The 17,019-nt window shown below is 34.7% G+C and overlaps 1 protein-coding gene across 1 annotated transcript in view; it reads right to left on the reverse strand.

The window, feature by feature from the left end:
* WASL (WASP like actin nucleation promoting factor) overlaps nucleotides 1-17,019 on the reverse strand; it is a 62,464-nt gene that overhangs the window by 20,901 nt on the left and 24,544 nt on the right. The window contains exons 2-5 of the mRNA XM_049641767.1: nucleotides 9,602-9,736; nucleotides 7,708-7,794; nucleotides 6,382-6,478; nucleotides 3,044-3,067 (exon numbers count right to left, since the gene is read on the reverse strand). Of these exons, the coding sequence (XP_049497724.1) occupies nucleotides 3,044-3,067; nucleotides 6,382-6,478; nucleotides 7,708-7,794; nucleotides 9,602-9,736 (343 nt within the window). The remainder of the gene's footprint in view (nucleotides 1-3,043; nucleotides 3,068-6,381; nucleotides 6,479-7,707; nucleotides 7,795-9,601; nucleotides 9,737-17,019) is intronic.

Here is a 17,019-nt window from a genome sequence, read left to right on the forward strand (position 1 = left end):
AAAATTTAGAAAAAAGTTTCCTACTATTCAAGGGAATGGGTACTTGGTTCTTTCTGTCGATAATAGTCATTTAGAGTTAGAAGGTGTTCAGAAATAAGTTTAAAATGGCATTCTAAAGCCCAATTAAATATTTGTTTCAAAAGTGACAGACTAAAAAAAGTAAAAACCTGTACAAGGCACAGAGTCATTTTTTAATAAAGGAAGGTTTATGGGAGATTTGGTAAGAGATTACAGAGATACTCTTAAATCACTTCTAGTAAAAAGTAATTTAATTCTTCCACTTACGAAATTATACTCATCCTAAGAACATATACTAAGTAAATATATAACGGAGGAGGCTGTTTCCGTTCTTTTTTTCAAAAAACAGTCAAATGATAAATTACTTTCTTCTGATTAAAGACAACTGTCACAGAAAAGGCTTCTTAATATTCTCACTGAACAGCATTTCTAGTTAATTTTAAAACTAAAAGAACAAACTAAAGTCCTCCCCTTAATTTCATAAAAAGCAGAGAACTCTCACCAAGGTAAAATAGTTGAGAAACACGTGGCCCAGAGGCCTCTGATGTCAAGCAGTCATGAAGCTGAGAACAAATCATTGGAAAGCGTCTAAGCTAAAAGGTGAGACTGACCAATAAAGAAAAAAGAAAGATGCACGGATTAGGAGTTAGTGAAGAAGACACTGAACTGCATTTCAGGAATATATGCTACTTGTACATAAAGTATCTTTTTAATAGTTACAATTCGAGAAAAGCCTGCTAAACTGATAATCTAAACGAGGGTGGAAGTCAAAGCACCAGCATGGACATCGCAAGGTGGTTACGGTGTCCACTGCATCTGCTGGTCGGGCACCAAATGCAGAAAAGTAATATGCTGCCTCCAAAACAGCGGTCTCCACAGTGGGGAGAGCAAGACAAGGACTGCACATCAGGAAAAAACATTAAAACTTCTATTAATTTTTATTTCATCCTTTATTATGTAATATATTAATACCATATTATATGTACATTTTATAAAGAAATATACAAATATTGGTTAGTGCAATTTTGCCTTTTAATGGTACTATTTTTATAACTGTCATTTAATGAAAACAAGTTTGGGATCACTGCACCTAAGGGTAAAAACTACAGGTCTGAAGACTTCAAAGCAAGAGCAACTGCAGAGAAAGAAACTATATTTAATTATGAGTATCCTAACTAGAAGTAAGAAAATGGTGAGATACCACTGTCACATAAGGAATATCCAAATTCTTTGTATTCATGGATTAGGTGCCTTTTCGGAAGTATTTTTAAATGTACTGAAAAGATTAAAATTTTTAAAACCCCGTAAGGTATTTACACCCTTAACTTATATTATTTGTACAACGTCTACACTTTAAAATCTCAGGTTACTTTCCCCAAAGATGCCACTGTTAGGAAGCCTTCCCCCTGTATTCATACAAGCTGAATGCAGAATGCAGAATCACAGAATGCAGAATAATAAATGCAAAAAGATTAAAATACTGAGGACACCAACAAGGGAGAGAATTCCAACACATCCGTAAAAGTTCACGGATGAAGGACTTCTGACGCGGCAGCTTCTGCCTCCCTTTGCCTCTGCCACATATTAGCCCCAGGACCTGGGGTACTGATTTATGTCTCAGTTTCTCTTTCAAAATCTTCTGGACATGGCACAGTGGTTCAGGGGGTGGGCTGTGGAGTTAGACTGCTTGAGACTGAATCCTGCCCTACCACTTAACTAGTTCTGTGCCCTTGAGAAAGTTACTCACCTGTGCCCCTGCTGCTCTCCTATAAAATGGAGATAACAGCAGCTACTTCGTAAGATTGCTGACAGCGCCTGGCTGGGAGTAAGTAGTCAGTAATAGGAGCTGGTATGATTATTGTTGTTATTGTCTTCATCGTGATAACTAATATTTACTAAGTACTATGCTAAGTACTTTGATTACTTCATTTAATCTCCAAAGAAGTCCTATAAATTAAGATTTCCATTTAAAGACAAAGTATATAATATTTGGCACAAGATAAGCCCTAAGGCTACCTAAGGCAGCCATTTTTTTTTATTACAATAAGGTAAATAATCCAAACGGTCATACAGCAGTATTTGATTCATGTTTTTATATCAGGAAAACAAATTTAAGGATAAATTCAGAAAGCAATATATGTGTTTAAAAGAAACAAACCCTAACAATCACCAGTAGTTGTCATATATTAAGAACTCTGTATTATTTGTTTCCCTGAATAATCTATCTAAACTCTGATGAGAGGATGTGAGATGCTTTTAAAAGGAAAAAGTAGTATTCTCCATTATAGTGAAGGTTCCTAGAGCAATGGTTCTTTACCTTCACAGGATCGGGGACCCCATTTAAAGGTGATGAAAGCCCTGCATCCTCTCTCCGAGAGAAAACATATACACTTAAAAATTTAACACACTATTTCAGAGATGCTTTATGGAGTCAAGGATGAGAATCTCTGCCCTAAAGATCTGGGACTTTGTCCTTTTTATTTTAGTATTCTGCTTTTACTTTCTGGAATACATGTTTTGTTTGTTTTTTAAATGAAATCCACAACACTTCAAGTGTTCCTTATCAAATTAAGGAGGGTTAGATACAGCTACTATTAGCTCTAAACATACCATTAAAGTCAGTGTTCATTCTCCCAGGGGCTAATTTTGCATTACAAGCGTGAAATTATATTTTGAAATTAAAAAAAAGAAAAGACACATCTTAAAGTACGCAGACTGAATTTATCTTCCTTCTCTTCAAAGAAGATACTAAGTCAAGATTATAGTTTCTCAACTTAATCAGTTGTGAATACAGAATGAAGATATAATATTGACTGTCACCCTATGGAAACTTCCTTCATGCTACAAAAAAGTCAAAGAATAGTACATTTCTAAGACTCATCTTTGTTGTTTTAAAATAACACAATAAACTACAGTAGTTGATCACAGATACTAAACATTAAGTATTAATGTATGATATGTTTCTAAAAAGATTAAACTTTAACCTAAAATCTTCTTCATCAATAATTTGTATCAAAGAGCTTACCATTTGGGGGATCTCGTCTTTTCTCTGTTAGAAAATAAATTAAAATAACATTATTAGGCATATGTAATATAAAAATCAACATAAAATATTAATTCACCTAAACTCTGTCTTAATTCCTAAGTCAACGTACAGGTAGTTAAGAAAGATTTCTCTGAGGAACTGACATCTGAATAAACTAAGAGAGGGAACAACATATTTAAAGGCCCTAAGGAAAGAATAGCATGAAGGAACATCATGAAGCCTGGACTGGAATGAGCCAAGAGAAGAGTAAAAGGAGAGAAGTCAAAAGGAGACGGAGGGACTGGATCATGTAGGGTCCCACAGGTCAAGGAAGGAATATAGATTGTATTTTAGATATGATAGAAAGCTCTTATAGGGTTTCCAATAGGGCAAGTAACATAACCTAATCTATGTTTTTAAGTTAACTTTGGCTACTACGTGGAAAAGAGATCATAAGGGGCACTGGGTGGTAGTAGAAAGGCCAGTGAGGGAGTCAGGGTAGTCTAGATGACAGAAGATGGTGGCTTAGATTAGGGAGGCAGCAGCAGAGGTGGTGAGAAACAGATCCAGATTCTGTGTTTGAAGGAAGAGACAATGGACTCATGGATAGGATTTACAAGGGACCATGGTAAGCCAGAGTGGAACATTTTACCAAGTTGAGGAAGACTAGGAGAGGAGTCGGAATAGGTCTAATTGGGGTCAGGGAACATGGATCAAATGCTCTACTCAGATATGTTATGTTTGAAAGCTATTCTGATGTCAACTGAAGTAAATTAGTCTGAAGGTTGGGGGGAGGGGTCAGTAATACAGATAAAACTTTGGAAGGTTTCAGCATATGGACAGTTTTCAAGCTGCAGGACTGAGTGAAAGCATAAGGGTAATGAAAATACACAGAGATAACTGAGCACCGGGGTAGACCAAAATAATAACAAAGAACTACAGCTGATTAGGAAGGAATAAAACCAGGAGAACTACCAATCCTTTGTATTCATACTCTTACATACGAGGTCTGATATCATTTTAGATTTAAGAAATTCAAAGTGGCTGAAGAATTTTAAACAAATAGAATTTCCAGAGATTTTCTAATATAAAGTTGTCCAAAATTATAAGCGAAATACCCATAAATGATGATATAATAAAAATAATTAGTTTATAAATAGCCATAAACTAAAATTAATAGGATTTAACTGGAGGACAAGTGAGAAAATCCTGGCAATGGGAAACATAAATGTATTACTCCATCTGGTGGTCTGATGAAGTAACTTTTTGAAACATTTGACGTAATCAAATTCTGTCTATATCAATGAATGTCAATCTCCCATTTCTCAGGTGATGTCACCTCTGCAACCAGAGGAAATACTTCTTAAAGTGATGACAACAGATATGGAAATATACTGAGATAAATATAAAGTTCAGAGTGTAAATTCTAAAAAGTAACTTAAAAATAAGACGGTATCCTGGCTTGAAAGCCATACATACGAAAAAAACGATGGCTTGGTTGAACAATGAATGGGAGGTACTAATGTGAGGTATTTGCTAAAACATTAGCAGGACAGTGTTTAATCAAATCAAGAGATGTGTTTTAGTATCATGGAACCAGTGAAACTACTTTTGGAGTACTGTGTTCAAATCTGAACCATCTGAAGAAGACATAAAAATCTACAGTGGATTCAGAGCTCAGTACTCAGGATGAGTCTATAAACTACATCATGTGATGAGTAAAAAACTGGAACTGGTTAAACTAAAGAAGTGAAGGAGTAAGAACACGATAGATGGCTTCCACTATTAAATGGCTACTGGGAGGAAAAGAAAACAGACTAATTTTTTGTTGTTCCAAAAGTCAGACTCCACGCATCTAAGTTAAAGAGAGGTGAAGCTGGAGTTTGACTTAGCATGAAGGACTACCCAAAGATGAATCAGCTGACTCCCTAATGTTGTGGTCTTTCTGCTTGTGAAACACCATGCTTAAATGCTTAGGAACTGCGTAAAAAGAAATTCCTATACCAGCTGAAGACACCTTTAAGTGACCTTCCTATTTCAAAGTCAATTAGTCTATATTTTAAGAAACATTTTTTACTCGCTTTGATTTGGAAACGCCACATATTTTGGCTAAAAGGAACCCCAGAAAGCCCCTGGCCGAGTACCACATGTCCCTGAAATAAGGTACTAAACCATAAATTATTCCATAGCTTTAAATTCTTCCCTAGCATGGAATCAAGTGGTAAATGTCCTTGATCCCAAAAAGAAGTAACAAAAAATAGGTCCCTAACAATTCTCCTATTTGCTCATTACAGTTAAGATATAAGAAGAAGGCAATAGTGAGCAACAGCTTACTTCATTTTATTCTCATTTTTACCTCACTTCCCTCTTGGAAATACATTAAAATACTATTGGAGAAGTATAAAATGGAATACATGATTTTACACTCCAGTTTTCCAGATCCAATGTCTTATTTTTTTCATGGCTTAGTCCCTCTTATTGGTAAAGCACATCCCTGAACACAGTGGTAACATGTACCCCCAGATATACAGAAAACTTTCAAGGAGCATATGGCATAGTTTTAAGGATATCTATTTGCTGATCTCGATACCCATATGTTATTTCTCCTAATACTGATTTGCTTAAAACGATGATTTTGGAGAGGTTCACCTTTCCTAATCACCCTTCTCCCACTTCCTAACAGGAACAGTAGACTGTTAACAAATATTTCTATACCAATAAATTTAAAGTTCTACACTATCTTGCATCATTCTCTAATTATCTTACATATATTAAAGTCTCATGAATTACACTGCGTTTCTCATGGTTTTATAATAGATAACATTAGGGACAAAATAGAGACAAAACAGTGTTTACAGATTATATTTGCAACGTGGCTTATTTGCTTCTAGGCTTGCCTAAAAAGTCTTTGTTCACAAAGTATTAAATATTCTAAGAATGTAAGAACAATGCCATAAAAACGCAAATTTAAGAGTCAGTATATATGGAATATTACCAACAAAAAAAGGTTATCAGAATGAGTTCTTCAGTAAACTGAAAAAAACTAGTTCTTAATATGCCTCTTAAGTAAGGATCATCACCTTTTTTATTTTTATTTTTTTGTAGAGGGGCAGAGAATAAACATTTTAGATTTTGTGTGTCATACAGTCTTTGTTGTAACTATCCAACTATTGTTGTGACAAACAGGCAGCCACAGACATACTATACAGACAGTATGTAAGCCAATAAACATAGCTGTGTCTCACTAAAACTTCAGGTGGTGGGCCAGATCTGTCCCATGAGACTTAGTTTGCCAGCTCCAGTTTCAAAGAATTAAAAAAAAAAAAAAAAAGGTTTACCAGATTTCCTTTGTCGCCGGCCCAACAAGTCTGTAACTGCTTTTCGGAATTTTTTTGCTTCTTCTTCATTGGCAAAATTAAGAGCAACTTGACAAGTCTGAAATATATATATATATATTTTTTAGCAAAAAAGGTAAACAGCAAAAAACATGAATTTAGCTTTATTTAATGAAAATGTTGATAGCTAACAAAGTACATTTCTGAAGAAGGAAAGCTGACTTTACTAACAAAGATTCAGTTTACCTTAAAGTTTTAATTTTACCTGAAAAACCTAAGAATGCTAAAAGCACAGAAAAAGCAAAGTAAAAGACTACACTTAGAAAAGCTGCCTATCACAGTGGACACTCAAAATTAAATTGAATACTTTATCTTCAACAACAACAAAAAAAGAAACAAAAAAATTTGATCCTTCAACAGAGCTCTATAAAATAATTTGGATTTTAGAAAAAGCAAATACCAGAAAAGTTGGTCAAATGCAGGCCAGCTCTATCTTTACTAGGCAATGTTTTTATTTTACAGCTTAACTGTAGGTATTATTTAAATTATAACTTTAATTTAGGTAAATTATTTAAAAACGTGGAAACACACTGACATTATTGATTATGGTACTTAATGCATACTTTTATATATTTACATATATTTATATTTTATTAAGAAAAATGTGGAAAACAATAGCTAGAGAAGAAAATATTTTTTGAAAAGATAGATCATCTAATCCAACCATCTTTTTTCTTATTATAGAGAATTTAGGAAATACAAATATGAAAATAAAGAAAATTAAAATCACCTATAATCTAGACACTCAGACAATCCCTGGGAGCATATGGTATGGAAATCCTTCTAACAATTTCCCCAAGTATATGCGATAAATTTTTGAAATTCTGTTCTCCCCCCTACACACATTTACTTTATTTTAGTACTCTCCTAAGTCACGAACTATTCTTTTACAAAATAACTTGAATGGCAATATAATATTCGATGTTTAAAAGATATCATGGATTAGTGGGCAATTCAGACTTCATTTTTACAGAAAACTAAATCCCAGAAAGATTAAGCTATCTGCCCAAAGACAAAAAGATGATGAAAACCAAATTTCTTTTCACGTAGCAAGTTATATTCACAGTACTCTTTGAAATCCTTTTTGTTTTTTTGGCCCTTTAAAATCGTAGCCATTTCCTCTTTACTATCTATGAAGATGCTTTTAAAAGTAAAATAATTCTTTTTATTTTATACAGTGTTTACATGGAAAGCTCATAGATGCTTTCCACAGACAAATGTAAAAACAATTACATTAAACAGGGCAATAAAAAAAAAAATATGACTTACATCTCCAGCGAAGGTATGAAAATATCCTCTAGGACTATTATATACAAAGTTATTGTATAGCTCTTGTTCCCACAATAGTTTCCCATCCTAGAAAACAACAGTTAAAATAAGAGTTAACAAAAAGATAATCTCTAGGAATAAACCAAAATAGATGACTCCTATTAAGCAAATTGTTTTTATTAATAATAGCTTTTACATGCACAGAAAACACAGATATGCATAAAATATATATAACATAATTTAATTGGTGTTTTCTTAATAAGAAAATAGTAAATTCTGGGTATTTCTTCCATAAAAACTACGTATCGAGTGAGCTTAATTCAGTATGCCAAGATACAATCTCCTTAGCCTGTATTCCCAAATACAGTTACCTGGTCAAATACGTAACTAGAACAGTTACTAGGTCATCAATGTCAGACAGAAGGAATAGAATACTGCTGTACATGCACTGATGATCAATGCCTAGTTCCACTGGCAATAGACCGTGTGCTATCAAACATTATAGGAACATTTCATGCTCTTTTCCTCAATTCTGTAAGATGCTGGGAGTGTCAAATATACCTTCTCTGTACTGTTCACTAACAGTCTTTGAACTCCTAAATTTTATACAGTGGCTCCCTAATACTACCAGTAAAAGTAGTGTCAATCATGTGCAGAAAAAGACTGATGATTAAGGTGCACCAAGGGTAAACTCTGGTTAGGAGAGCCATGGGTGACTGGATTGTCATATGTATGGCTGTAGTAGAGGACACAGAATTAACCTTAATACCAAAGGTGGCTAATTGCCAAGCATTCAGCAATGGTTATCTACAATTAGAAATCAGTAGTTAGAGGAAGATAAGTATTGCCCTATTCTGAAAGCAAAGGTCTACCTAGACCATGACTTAAAAATATTCAGAATTCACTATACACACAGGACCACCCATTCCTTTTCTCTTTGTGGAGTTATATGTGCACTTTACTTCTAAATAGTGCTTCTCATTGGTGATGAGAAGTATGTCAAAACAACTATGGGTTTCTTTCAAACTACTGAATGTTTGCCCATCCCCTAGAATCACTGCCATAGTTAAGCCACTGATAACAGGAGTACCCCACATCTCTCAGCTGTCTTGGAGTATGGAGAAGTGGATGCTAAGAAGCACTAAGTTACGAAGTACAGTAACTTAAATCTTACTTAATCTCAGGGAAACACTTTGCAATAGACGCAGATGGCTCTCGCATTTTATAAATAAATAAGCCAAGGCCCAGAGAAATTAAACATACAGAGGCTGACATACAATCTATCCGTAAGTATCATCCAGGAGAGTTCAAAGTCAATGTCTTTTGGGGTTTTTTGGTTATATTTATTGTCACATATAAATATTACAAAAGCCTACTTATAGAAAAGGTTTCAAAAGATAAATGGAGACTTCATCTCTGCAAAAAGGTAATTACTTCTATGGTAACTACAAGAAATGAATACCTGAGAATGGGCATCCAATCTAGAACAATGTGGATTTGTGTTTGAATGTGAGAGATACAAAGCTGTGAAAACGTAAACATACCTATGTTGAGAAACAACATAAGGAAAAATGGGTAGCAAATACATTATTATAGATACTGTATTATGCTTTAAGCCTAGGCTGAAGTAACTAACAGTACATACTAAACTAAAATACGCTTTTATAGTTCCTTGAAAGGACTTTATACTACTCTGTATGGGACAAGATGAAATAGAAGAGTATCATTAGAAAGAGAGCATGTAGGGAAAGCCCAAGATGTAAAAAGTATTAAACCATACATACAGGATAAACAAAAATTACATACGTAACATACATAAATAAATGTAAAAATCGTAACTGAAATAAAAAACCTAAGCACCTACAGTTTAAAGTGGAAGCAAAACAAAACTCACCTTAATATCAAATATTCTTAAAAAATAAGATCTCTGTGGATTGTCCTTAACAAGACAAGCAACACCGCTGCACTTCTTTGACCACATACAGTTACGATCTGCTGCATATAACTGTACCACCGCTGAAGACATAGTCTGGAAAATGTAAAATTTATGGCCATTAGGTTCAAAATAACACTCAGATGACCTCAGCCCCTGCTGACATCCTGACTGCAACCTCATGAGAGACATGGAACCAGAACCACCCAGCTATGTTGCTTCTGAATTTGTGACTCATAGGAACAAGGGGATAATAAACATTTATTGTTACTTTTTGAAGAAATTACTTATTCAGTAATAAATAACACAATAACTATGCTAAAAATAACTATGGAAAGAAACATTTATTGCTGCTTAGAATGTATCAGAAACCGTGTTAAGCACTTTTAAATACACCTCCATTTACATTTTATTACTAATTTCATTTTATGCTTGAGAACCTCAGAGTTAAAGGGATACATAATTTACTCCAAATCACACAGCTAACCGGCAGAGTTGAAATTCCAATCCAGGCAAGTTGTGACTTCGGATCCTGTACTTACTCCTTGCAAAATACAATAATCCCCAATCCCCCTTTATCCATGGGGAATACGTTCCAAAACCCTCCAGTGGATAGCCTGAAACTGCCGATAGTACCAAATCCCATATATACTATGTTTTTTTCCCCTGTGGATACATAGCTATGATAAAGTTTAATTTATAAATTAGGCACTGAGAGATTAACAACTAATAACACAATAGAACAATTACAACTATATACTGTAATGCACGTTATGTAAATGTGGTCTCTTACTCAAAATTATCTTATTGTACTATACTCATCCTTCTTGTGATGTGAGATGATAAAATGCCTATGTGAGGAAATGAAGTGGGGTAAAGGCATAGGCATTATGATGTAGCATTAGGCTACTACTGACCTTCTGACAATATGTCAGAAGGAGGATCATCCACTTCTAACCTGCAATTGACCTTGGGTAACTGAAACCATGGAAAGCAAAACCATGGGCAAAGGAGGACTACTACACTGTTTTCCAATAAAATGAACATTTAAGTAATGAAGTAGTAGTGTTAGTAAAGGTTGATGTCTGTATAGCAGTTAACTACTTTAGTATGGTACTAAATCAAACGAAAGCAAAATTTGTGGTTACTAAATTATAATGCTGGACACTTTGATCATACCATCCTGGAAGACAGATTCTAATATCACCTTTTTTAAAGATGGTAAAACTGAGGGAAAAAAGATATTAAGTGACTTGCACATGGCCACTTAGCTTGCAAGCTATACTGAAAACATGAAGAATTATTTGAGTGATCGTTGTACCAATTTTTCCAAGGATATAGCTAACTAGTACCCTTTCAGACATGTAAGAAAGAAGCTAATTGTTACATGCAAGGAACACAGCACATTAACTTCTACCACGTTGCCACCTCACTCATGACAGTAACATAAAATAATGGAAACTTTAGTTTAATTCTTTTTTTTTTTTATTTTTTTAATGTTTATTTATTTTTGAGAGAGACAGAGACAGAATGCAAGTGGGTTAGGGGCAGAGAGAGAGCGAGACACAGAATCTGAAGCAGGCTCCACGCTCTGGGCTGTCAGCAGAGCCAGATGCGGGGCTCGAACTCATGAGCTATGAGATCATGACCTGAGCCGAAGTCAGACACTCAACCGACTGAGCCACCCAGGCGCCCCAACTTTAGTTTAATTCTAAATTAAGTTTTTTTTTAGGGGCACTTGGGTGGCTCAGTCAGTTAAGCATCCATCGACTTTGGCTCAGGCCATGATCTCACGGTTCGTGAGTTTGAGCCCTGCGTTGGGCTCTCTGCTGTCCGCACAGAGCCTGCTTAGTTTCCTCCGTCTCCCTCTCTCTCTGGCTCTCCCTCACTGGTTCAGTCTCTCTCTCTCTCTCTCTCTCTCTCCCTCTCTCTTCCTCTCTCTCTCTCCCTCCCTCCCTCAAAATAAATACACTTAAAAAAAATCTCCTTTAAGCTTTTAAATAAATAAATAAATAAATAAATAAATAAATAAAGTTTCTTTTATAGTATAATCTAGGAAGTAACTATTCAATTTTAGTTTCTGTCAGAATGATACACCACACTTACAAATCCTCTGAAAGTAATAATCATGTTTTTGGGTCTAAATCTACTGATTTCAGGGGCACCTGGTGGCTCAGTCAGTTAAGCATCCAACTCCTGATTTCGGCTCAGGTCATGATCTCACGGCTTGTGAGATTGAGCCCCGCCACTGGGCTCTGTGCTAACAGAGCAGAACCTGCTTGCGACACTCTCTCTCCCTCTCTCTCTCTCTCTCTCTCCCCCTCTGCCCCTCACCTGCATGAGTGTCTCTCTCTCTCTCAAAATAAATAAACATTTAAATCTAGTGATTGCACTCCTAAATGGGAAATCAAGGAAATAATTTAAAATACCTCAAAAATTTGTTATTTTTATATAAATATGAAACAAAATGTTTATACGAATATATTAGTTACAGTTTTTTAAATAAAAGGAATTTAAAAACCAGAAGTAAGAGATGATTTAAGTAATTATAGTATACCAGTTCAATGAATACTGGTCATTATAAAAGGAAACAGACTATATTAGATTTAGAAATAAAGTTGTTTTGGGTTACCTAACTATGGCTGGGGAACTTTCAGACTCATATACACAGAGTTTATATATATTAGTTATAATAATAAAGTCAGAAATGTAAGATGAGTGTACTTTTGGGGAATCAAAATTGTATAAAGACTTTCCTAACAGTGCTCCGTGTTATGTTTTTAACTTTTATAGACCACAAACTCATCTTTGAATTTCTGATAGTCATTGACAGCACACAAAGCAGCAAGAAAATTTCCATAAGAGCCATTAAAAAAATTATAAAGATAGTTTGAAACATATCAAATGTATATACTAGGATGCTGGGCTTAAAAAAGGACACTATGCCTTTGGCTTGCTCAAAGCATACTTTGTTCTTCTCCAAGTATAACACGTATCATTTTCTGCTTGGGCTCCCCGACCTCAAACTCCTAACACTGAAAACTTCAACCAAAAACAAATGGATTCTGCATATATGACCCAAAGGTATTAAAGAACAGACTGAAGGATTCAAAAATCAGATGAATAAATTTGTTTTCTAAGGCAAATTCATATAAATTACTGTCCTTTTAGTATGATGCTGTCAAAAGGCATTCATTTCTAAAAAGAAATTAGGAAACTAGATACCAAGAAAAAAATAAAAAAATCCTTTTACTTTTCTTTTTAACCAAAAAACAAGAAGTAACAGCTCAGAAAAGAAAAAAACGGATTATCAAATAGAGTCTGAAATTCCATTATGGAAATCCCCTTGCCAAATGACCAAACATTAACATGTAAAATGTATATGTGAACCTAAAAAAAAGTAACAAAAACTAAAAATCTACATTTAAACATTTATATAAATGTAAAACAAATTCTTAAAACATCTGCTTGAGAAATAAAGACCTGTGAAACAGTTTAATAGCATTCCACATAAACGTGGTTAGCAGAATAAACCTTATTCTAAAACAATTTATAGAATTTTAATACTGAAGAACCCACCTGTAATCAGAAGCTATTTTCAATAACTGGATTTTCAAATTTCTACTACAATCATACTGTCAGTATATGCCTCTTTCAGCCCTTTTTATCTTCAACTAGCAAAGTCTGAAAATTATATAAAGCCCTTTCTGATTAATTCAGGAAAATTATAGTAAATGCAAGAATAGCTTACACATATAAAATTTAATATATAAATGCTAGAAACATTAAAACAGTGACTATCCCTTAAGCCCTAGATTGACAGTGACTTAATTAAGCTTTTGAAAACATTCCTTCCATTCCTTTAAAGAAATTACAGCTACTCAACTCCGTTACATCTGGTCTCTCATAACTGAGAGGTATTATTGAAAAACAACCTGAGGACAAGTGCTTAGGAAAAGAAATCTATTTCTTATTAGCCCAATAATATTAGGGTTAAAATTTGTTAATTAAAAGGAAACAAGTAATATATCAGCTTTTGTAGAAACAGAACCTGTCCTATCATACACAGTCCTGATATTTCAGTACTAAGTTACTGAAATAACACATTCATCCTCAGAACTTTCATTGTCAAGAGCAGACAGAAGATAAAGGATGAACTCTGGGATGTGGATCTCTCCCACTGTCCTTCAATGGTGCACTTCTACCTCTCAGGCAGACTCTGCACCAGTCAAGAACTATTTCCCCAATTCCCTAGGTTAAATGACTGGTTTTTTCCTTCACTTTTCTAGAGCACCTTCTTTCTGAACATCTTGTGTAAATCTTATTGTACCACAACTTATTCTAAAATAGACTAATTTGCTGTATTGATTATTCATTTTAGTGGACTGTAATTCCCTTAAGCACCTGAACGGTTTTGCAAGAATATATATATTTTCACTTCACCTACACTTTGCTCCAAGTAAGCAAACATTTGTTAAATTAAAAATTACATATTCTGATTTTGATACTAATACTATGATAATGTCCTTGATTTTAGGATACACATATGAAGCATTATAAAGGGGTATGATACCGGCAATTACTTTCAACTGGTTCTGAAAATAACTGTATATATATATGTGTACATACATAAGACAGAAGAAACCCTAACGAAATGTCATAAATGCTTGACAAATCTGGATGAAGGATATGCAGGAATTCTTTGTACTATATTTGCAACTTTTCTGTAAGTATGAGATTAAAAAATTCTAAAGCCCAAATGATTCATAAAAGTGGAAGACTCTCAGCCTCCTTCCATAGCCATGAGTCTTGGGACGGTGGTTCTACCTGTATGTATACTAGCTACTACCACACTGACTCAAAACTAAGAAAATCACTACTTCTTCCAATTCCTTCTATACTCATACCAACGTTGTTACAGGGAGCTTCATCCTGAGTAAGAAAGACTTAAATCACAAAGATTCACCACTTCTATAGTTTACATTCTTTTCACATTATCAGAACGATCATGTTATATAACAGGTCAAAATAAGAATTTTAGACTAGGAAAACAGACGTTTCTTTTATTACAGGATCAGCTAATGACAGGGAAAAGACTGGAAGATACTAGGTCTTGTAGATCCTTGCCTGACCAACTGCCTACTTAGTACTAAGATGACTTAATAATGAACAACTGTCTACAAATATTATTTTAATAATCCAATAAATATACAATGTTGTTGAAGGAAATAATTTTTAAAGATATATTTTCAATTAATATCCAAGATAAACAGAGTATGGGGGGAAAAAAAAATCACAGGATTGAAAACATAAGTCTTTCCTATGGACATGATAGTCTAGATTAATAGCCAAAACACTCCAGCTTTTATGTGTGTGTGTGTGTGTGTATCCAAATTCCTAAAATCTAATCCAGGAAAATCCATCCTAAGTTTTCTTATTATATAAAACTGCTTTAAATGTTCCTAAATACTCTGACGATATATTCACATGAAATGACCCATTAGTATCATAAATATGAAATTTTAATATGAAACATAAAAGGAATTATAAAAGAAAAAGAAAAAATTTGGTTATACTTCAATTAAGAAATTAAAAATCATGTAAACGAGGAATTTGATTGAATTCTTATAATTGTTTAATTGTGCAGTGATTTCAAGGAGCAATTTTCTAAATAATTAAAGTATAACAATGCTTTAGTTACACAGCCACCTAAAAAACCCAACACAGAAACCAGCAATTTAAAAAAAAATAGAAACAAGACTCCTGATTGCAAAGTATCAGTAAAAATTACCCAGGAAAAGAAAACACCAATAATTTACTCTGGAAAGGGCAGATTTTATCACCTGGTAATTTCCACAATGAGAAATAACCAGAAAGAGAAAGGAAAATAGAAAAAGGTAGAGATTAAAAAAGAATACATCAAAGACAGAAGACTCCACAAGAAACCGTAATTTTTTAAAAAGCAAAGTTGGAGGATTAAAAGAGAAAGTGGACAAAAGCAGTAAGTAACAGAATCTCAAGTGTGTGTGTGTGTGTGTGTGTGTGTGTGTGTGTGTGTGTGTCTGTGTGTGTGTATAAAAGCCACAAGAAAACAGCTGCTGTCTTATGGATCAAGCAGAAATGGTGTTTTAGGCCTTAGTAGCTACTTAAGAAAACGACCATGCTAGGCATATTCATTTACCAAATGTTTACTGAGCACCTACTATGTACACGGAACTGTGATAAATGGGGGTGGGGGTGAATGAAAGTGAGGTCAAGCACAAAAATTTATTACAGACATGGTCCTCATGAAATGTGTTCTAATAGGCACAAAGACATTGTTAATGATTACAAATGCTATAAAGGAAAAATGCATCATACAGGAAAAATGTAAAACCTATCCAGCATGGGAAGGCTGCCCAAGAGTAACAATTTACCTGAAGGATGAAACTGAATGAGTCAGGCGAGCAAAGGGGTGGAGGGAAGAGGAGAGGAAATAGCATTCCACTGCAGACAGATCAACAAAGACCCTACCATGGGAAAGTGCTAATCTGAGTAGGTAAGAAAGAGAAGAGTGGCATGGAATGAAGTCACAGACTTCATATTAAAATATCATCAAACATGGCTCACCTCTGTGGTTTAGAGAGATAAACAGCCATGTGCAGTTTGGAGACTTTGTCTAGAGATGTAGTAGAGTGGTTTATCATTCCTATAATGGCTTTTGATGTCTCTTAGTATCTCAGTTCTGGTATACTCTTCTTCCCCACCCCCACACCCCGCCCAAGGACCCTGGGTTTGTCCATATGATTTGCTTTGAACAATAGAGCCTCAACAAATATAAGCAGAGGCTTGAAAACTACTTGTACGTAGTGGCTTGCCCTCCTGGAACTGCTGCCCTAAAATCTTGGGGTGAAAGACCATATGGAGAGCCAGCCCCATCATATTACCTGTCCTTGCCAAGCCTCGTTCCCACTGGACTGCCCACTGAATGCCACTGCATGAGTGAACATAGGTGACAAACTAGACACCCCACCAATCCACAGAATCATAAAATATAAATCAGTACTGCTTTTAAGTCACAAAGTTTTCAGGTGGTTTGTTTGCAGCAACATGTAGGAGATTATTTGAATATAATAATAACATAGTATAGATGGTTCTAGCTCCTTCCTCCATTTCATTTATACTGGACATGTGTTTAAAATTACCAGTAAAGTTTTCAGAAAAATTTTAATGTTTATTTATTTTTGAAGGAGAGACAGAGTGTGAGTGGGGAAGAGGCAGAGAGAGACACACACAGAATCTGAAGCAGGCTCCAGGCTCTGAGCTGTCAGCACAGAGCCCAACGCGGGGCTTGAACCCACAAGCTGCAAGATCATGACCTGAGCCGAAGTTGGACGCTC

The sequence above is a fragment of the Panthera uncia genome, chromosome A2 (genome assembly GCF_023721935.1).
Source record: "Panthera uncia isolate 11264 chromosome A2, Puncia_PCG_1.0, whole genome shotgun sequence".
Classification (NCBI taxonomy): Eukaryota; Metazoa; Chordata; class Mammalia; order Carnivora; family Felidae; genus Panthera; species Panthera uncia.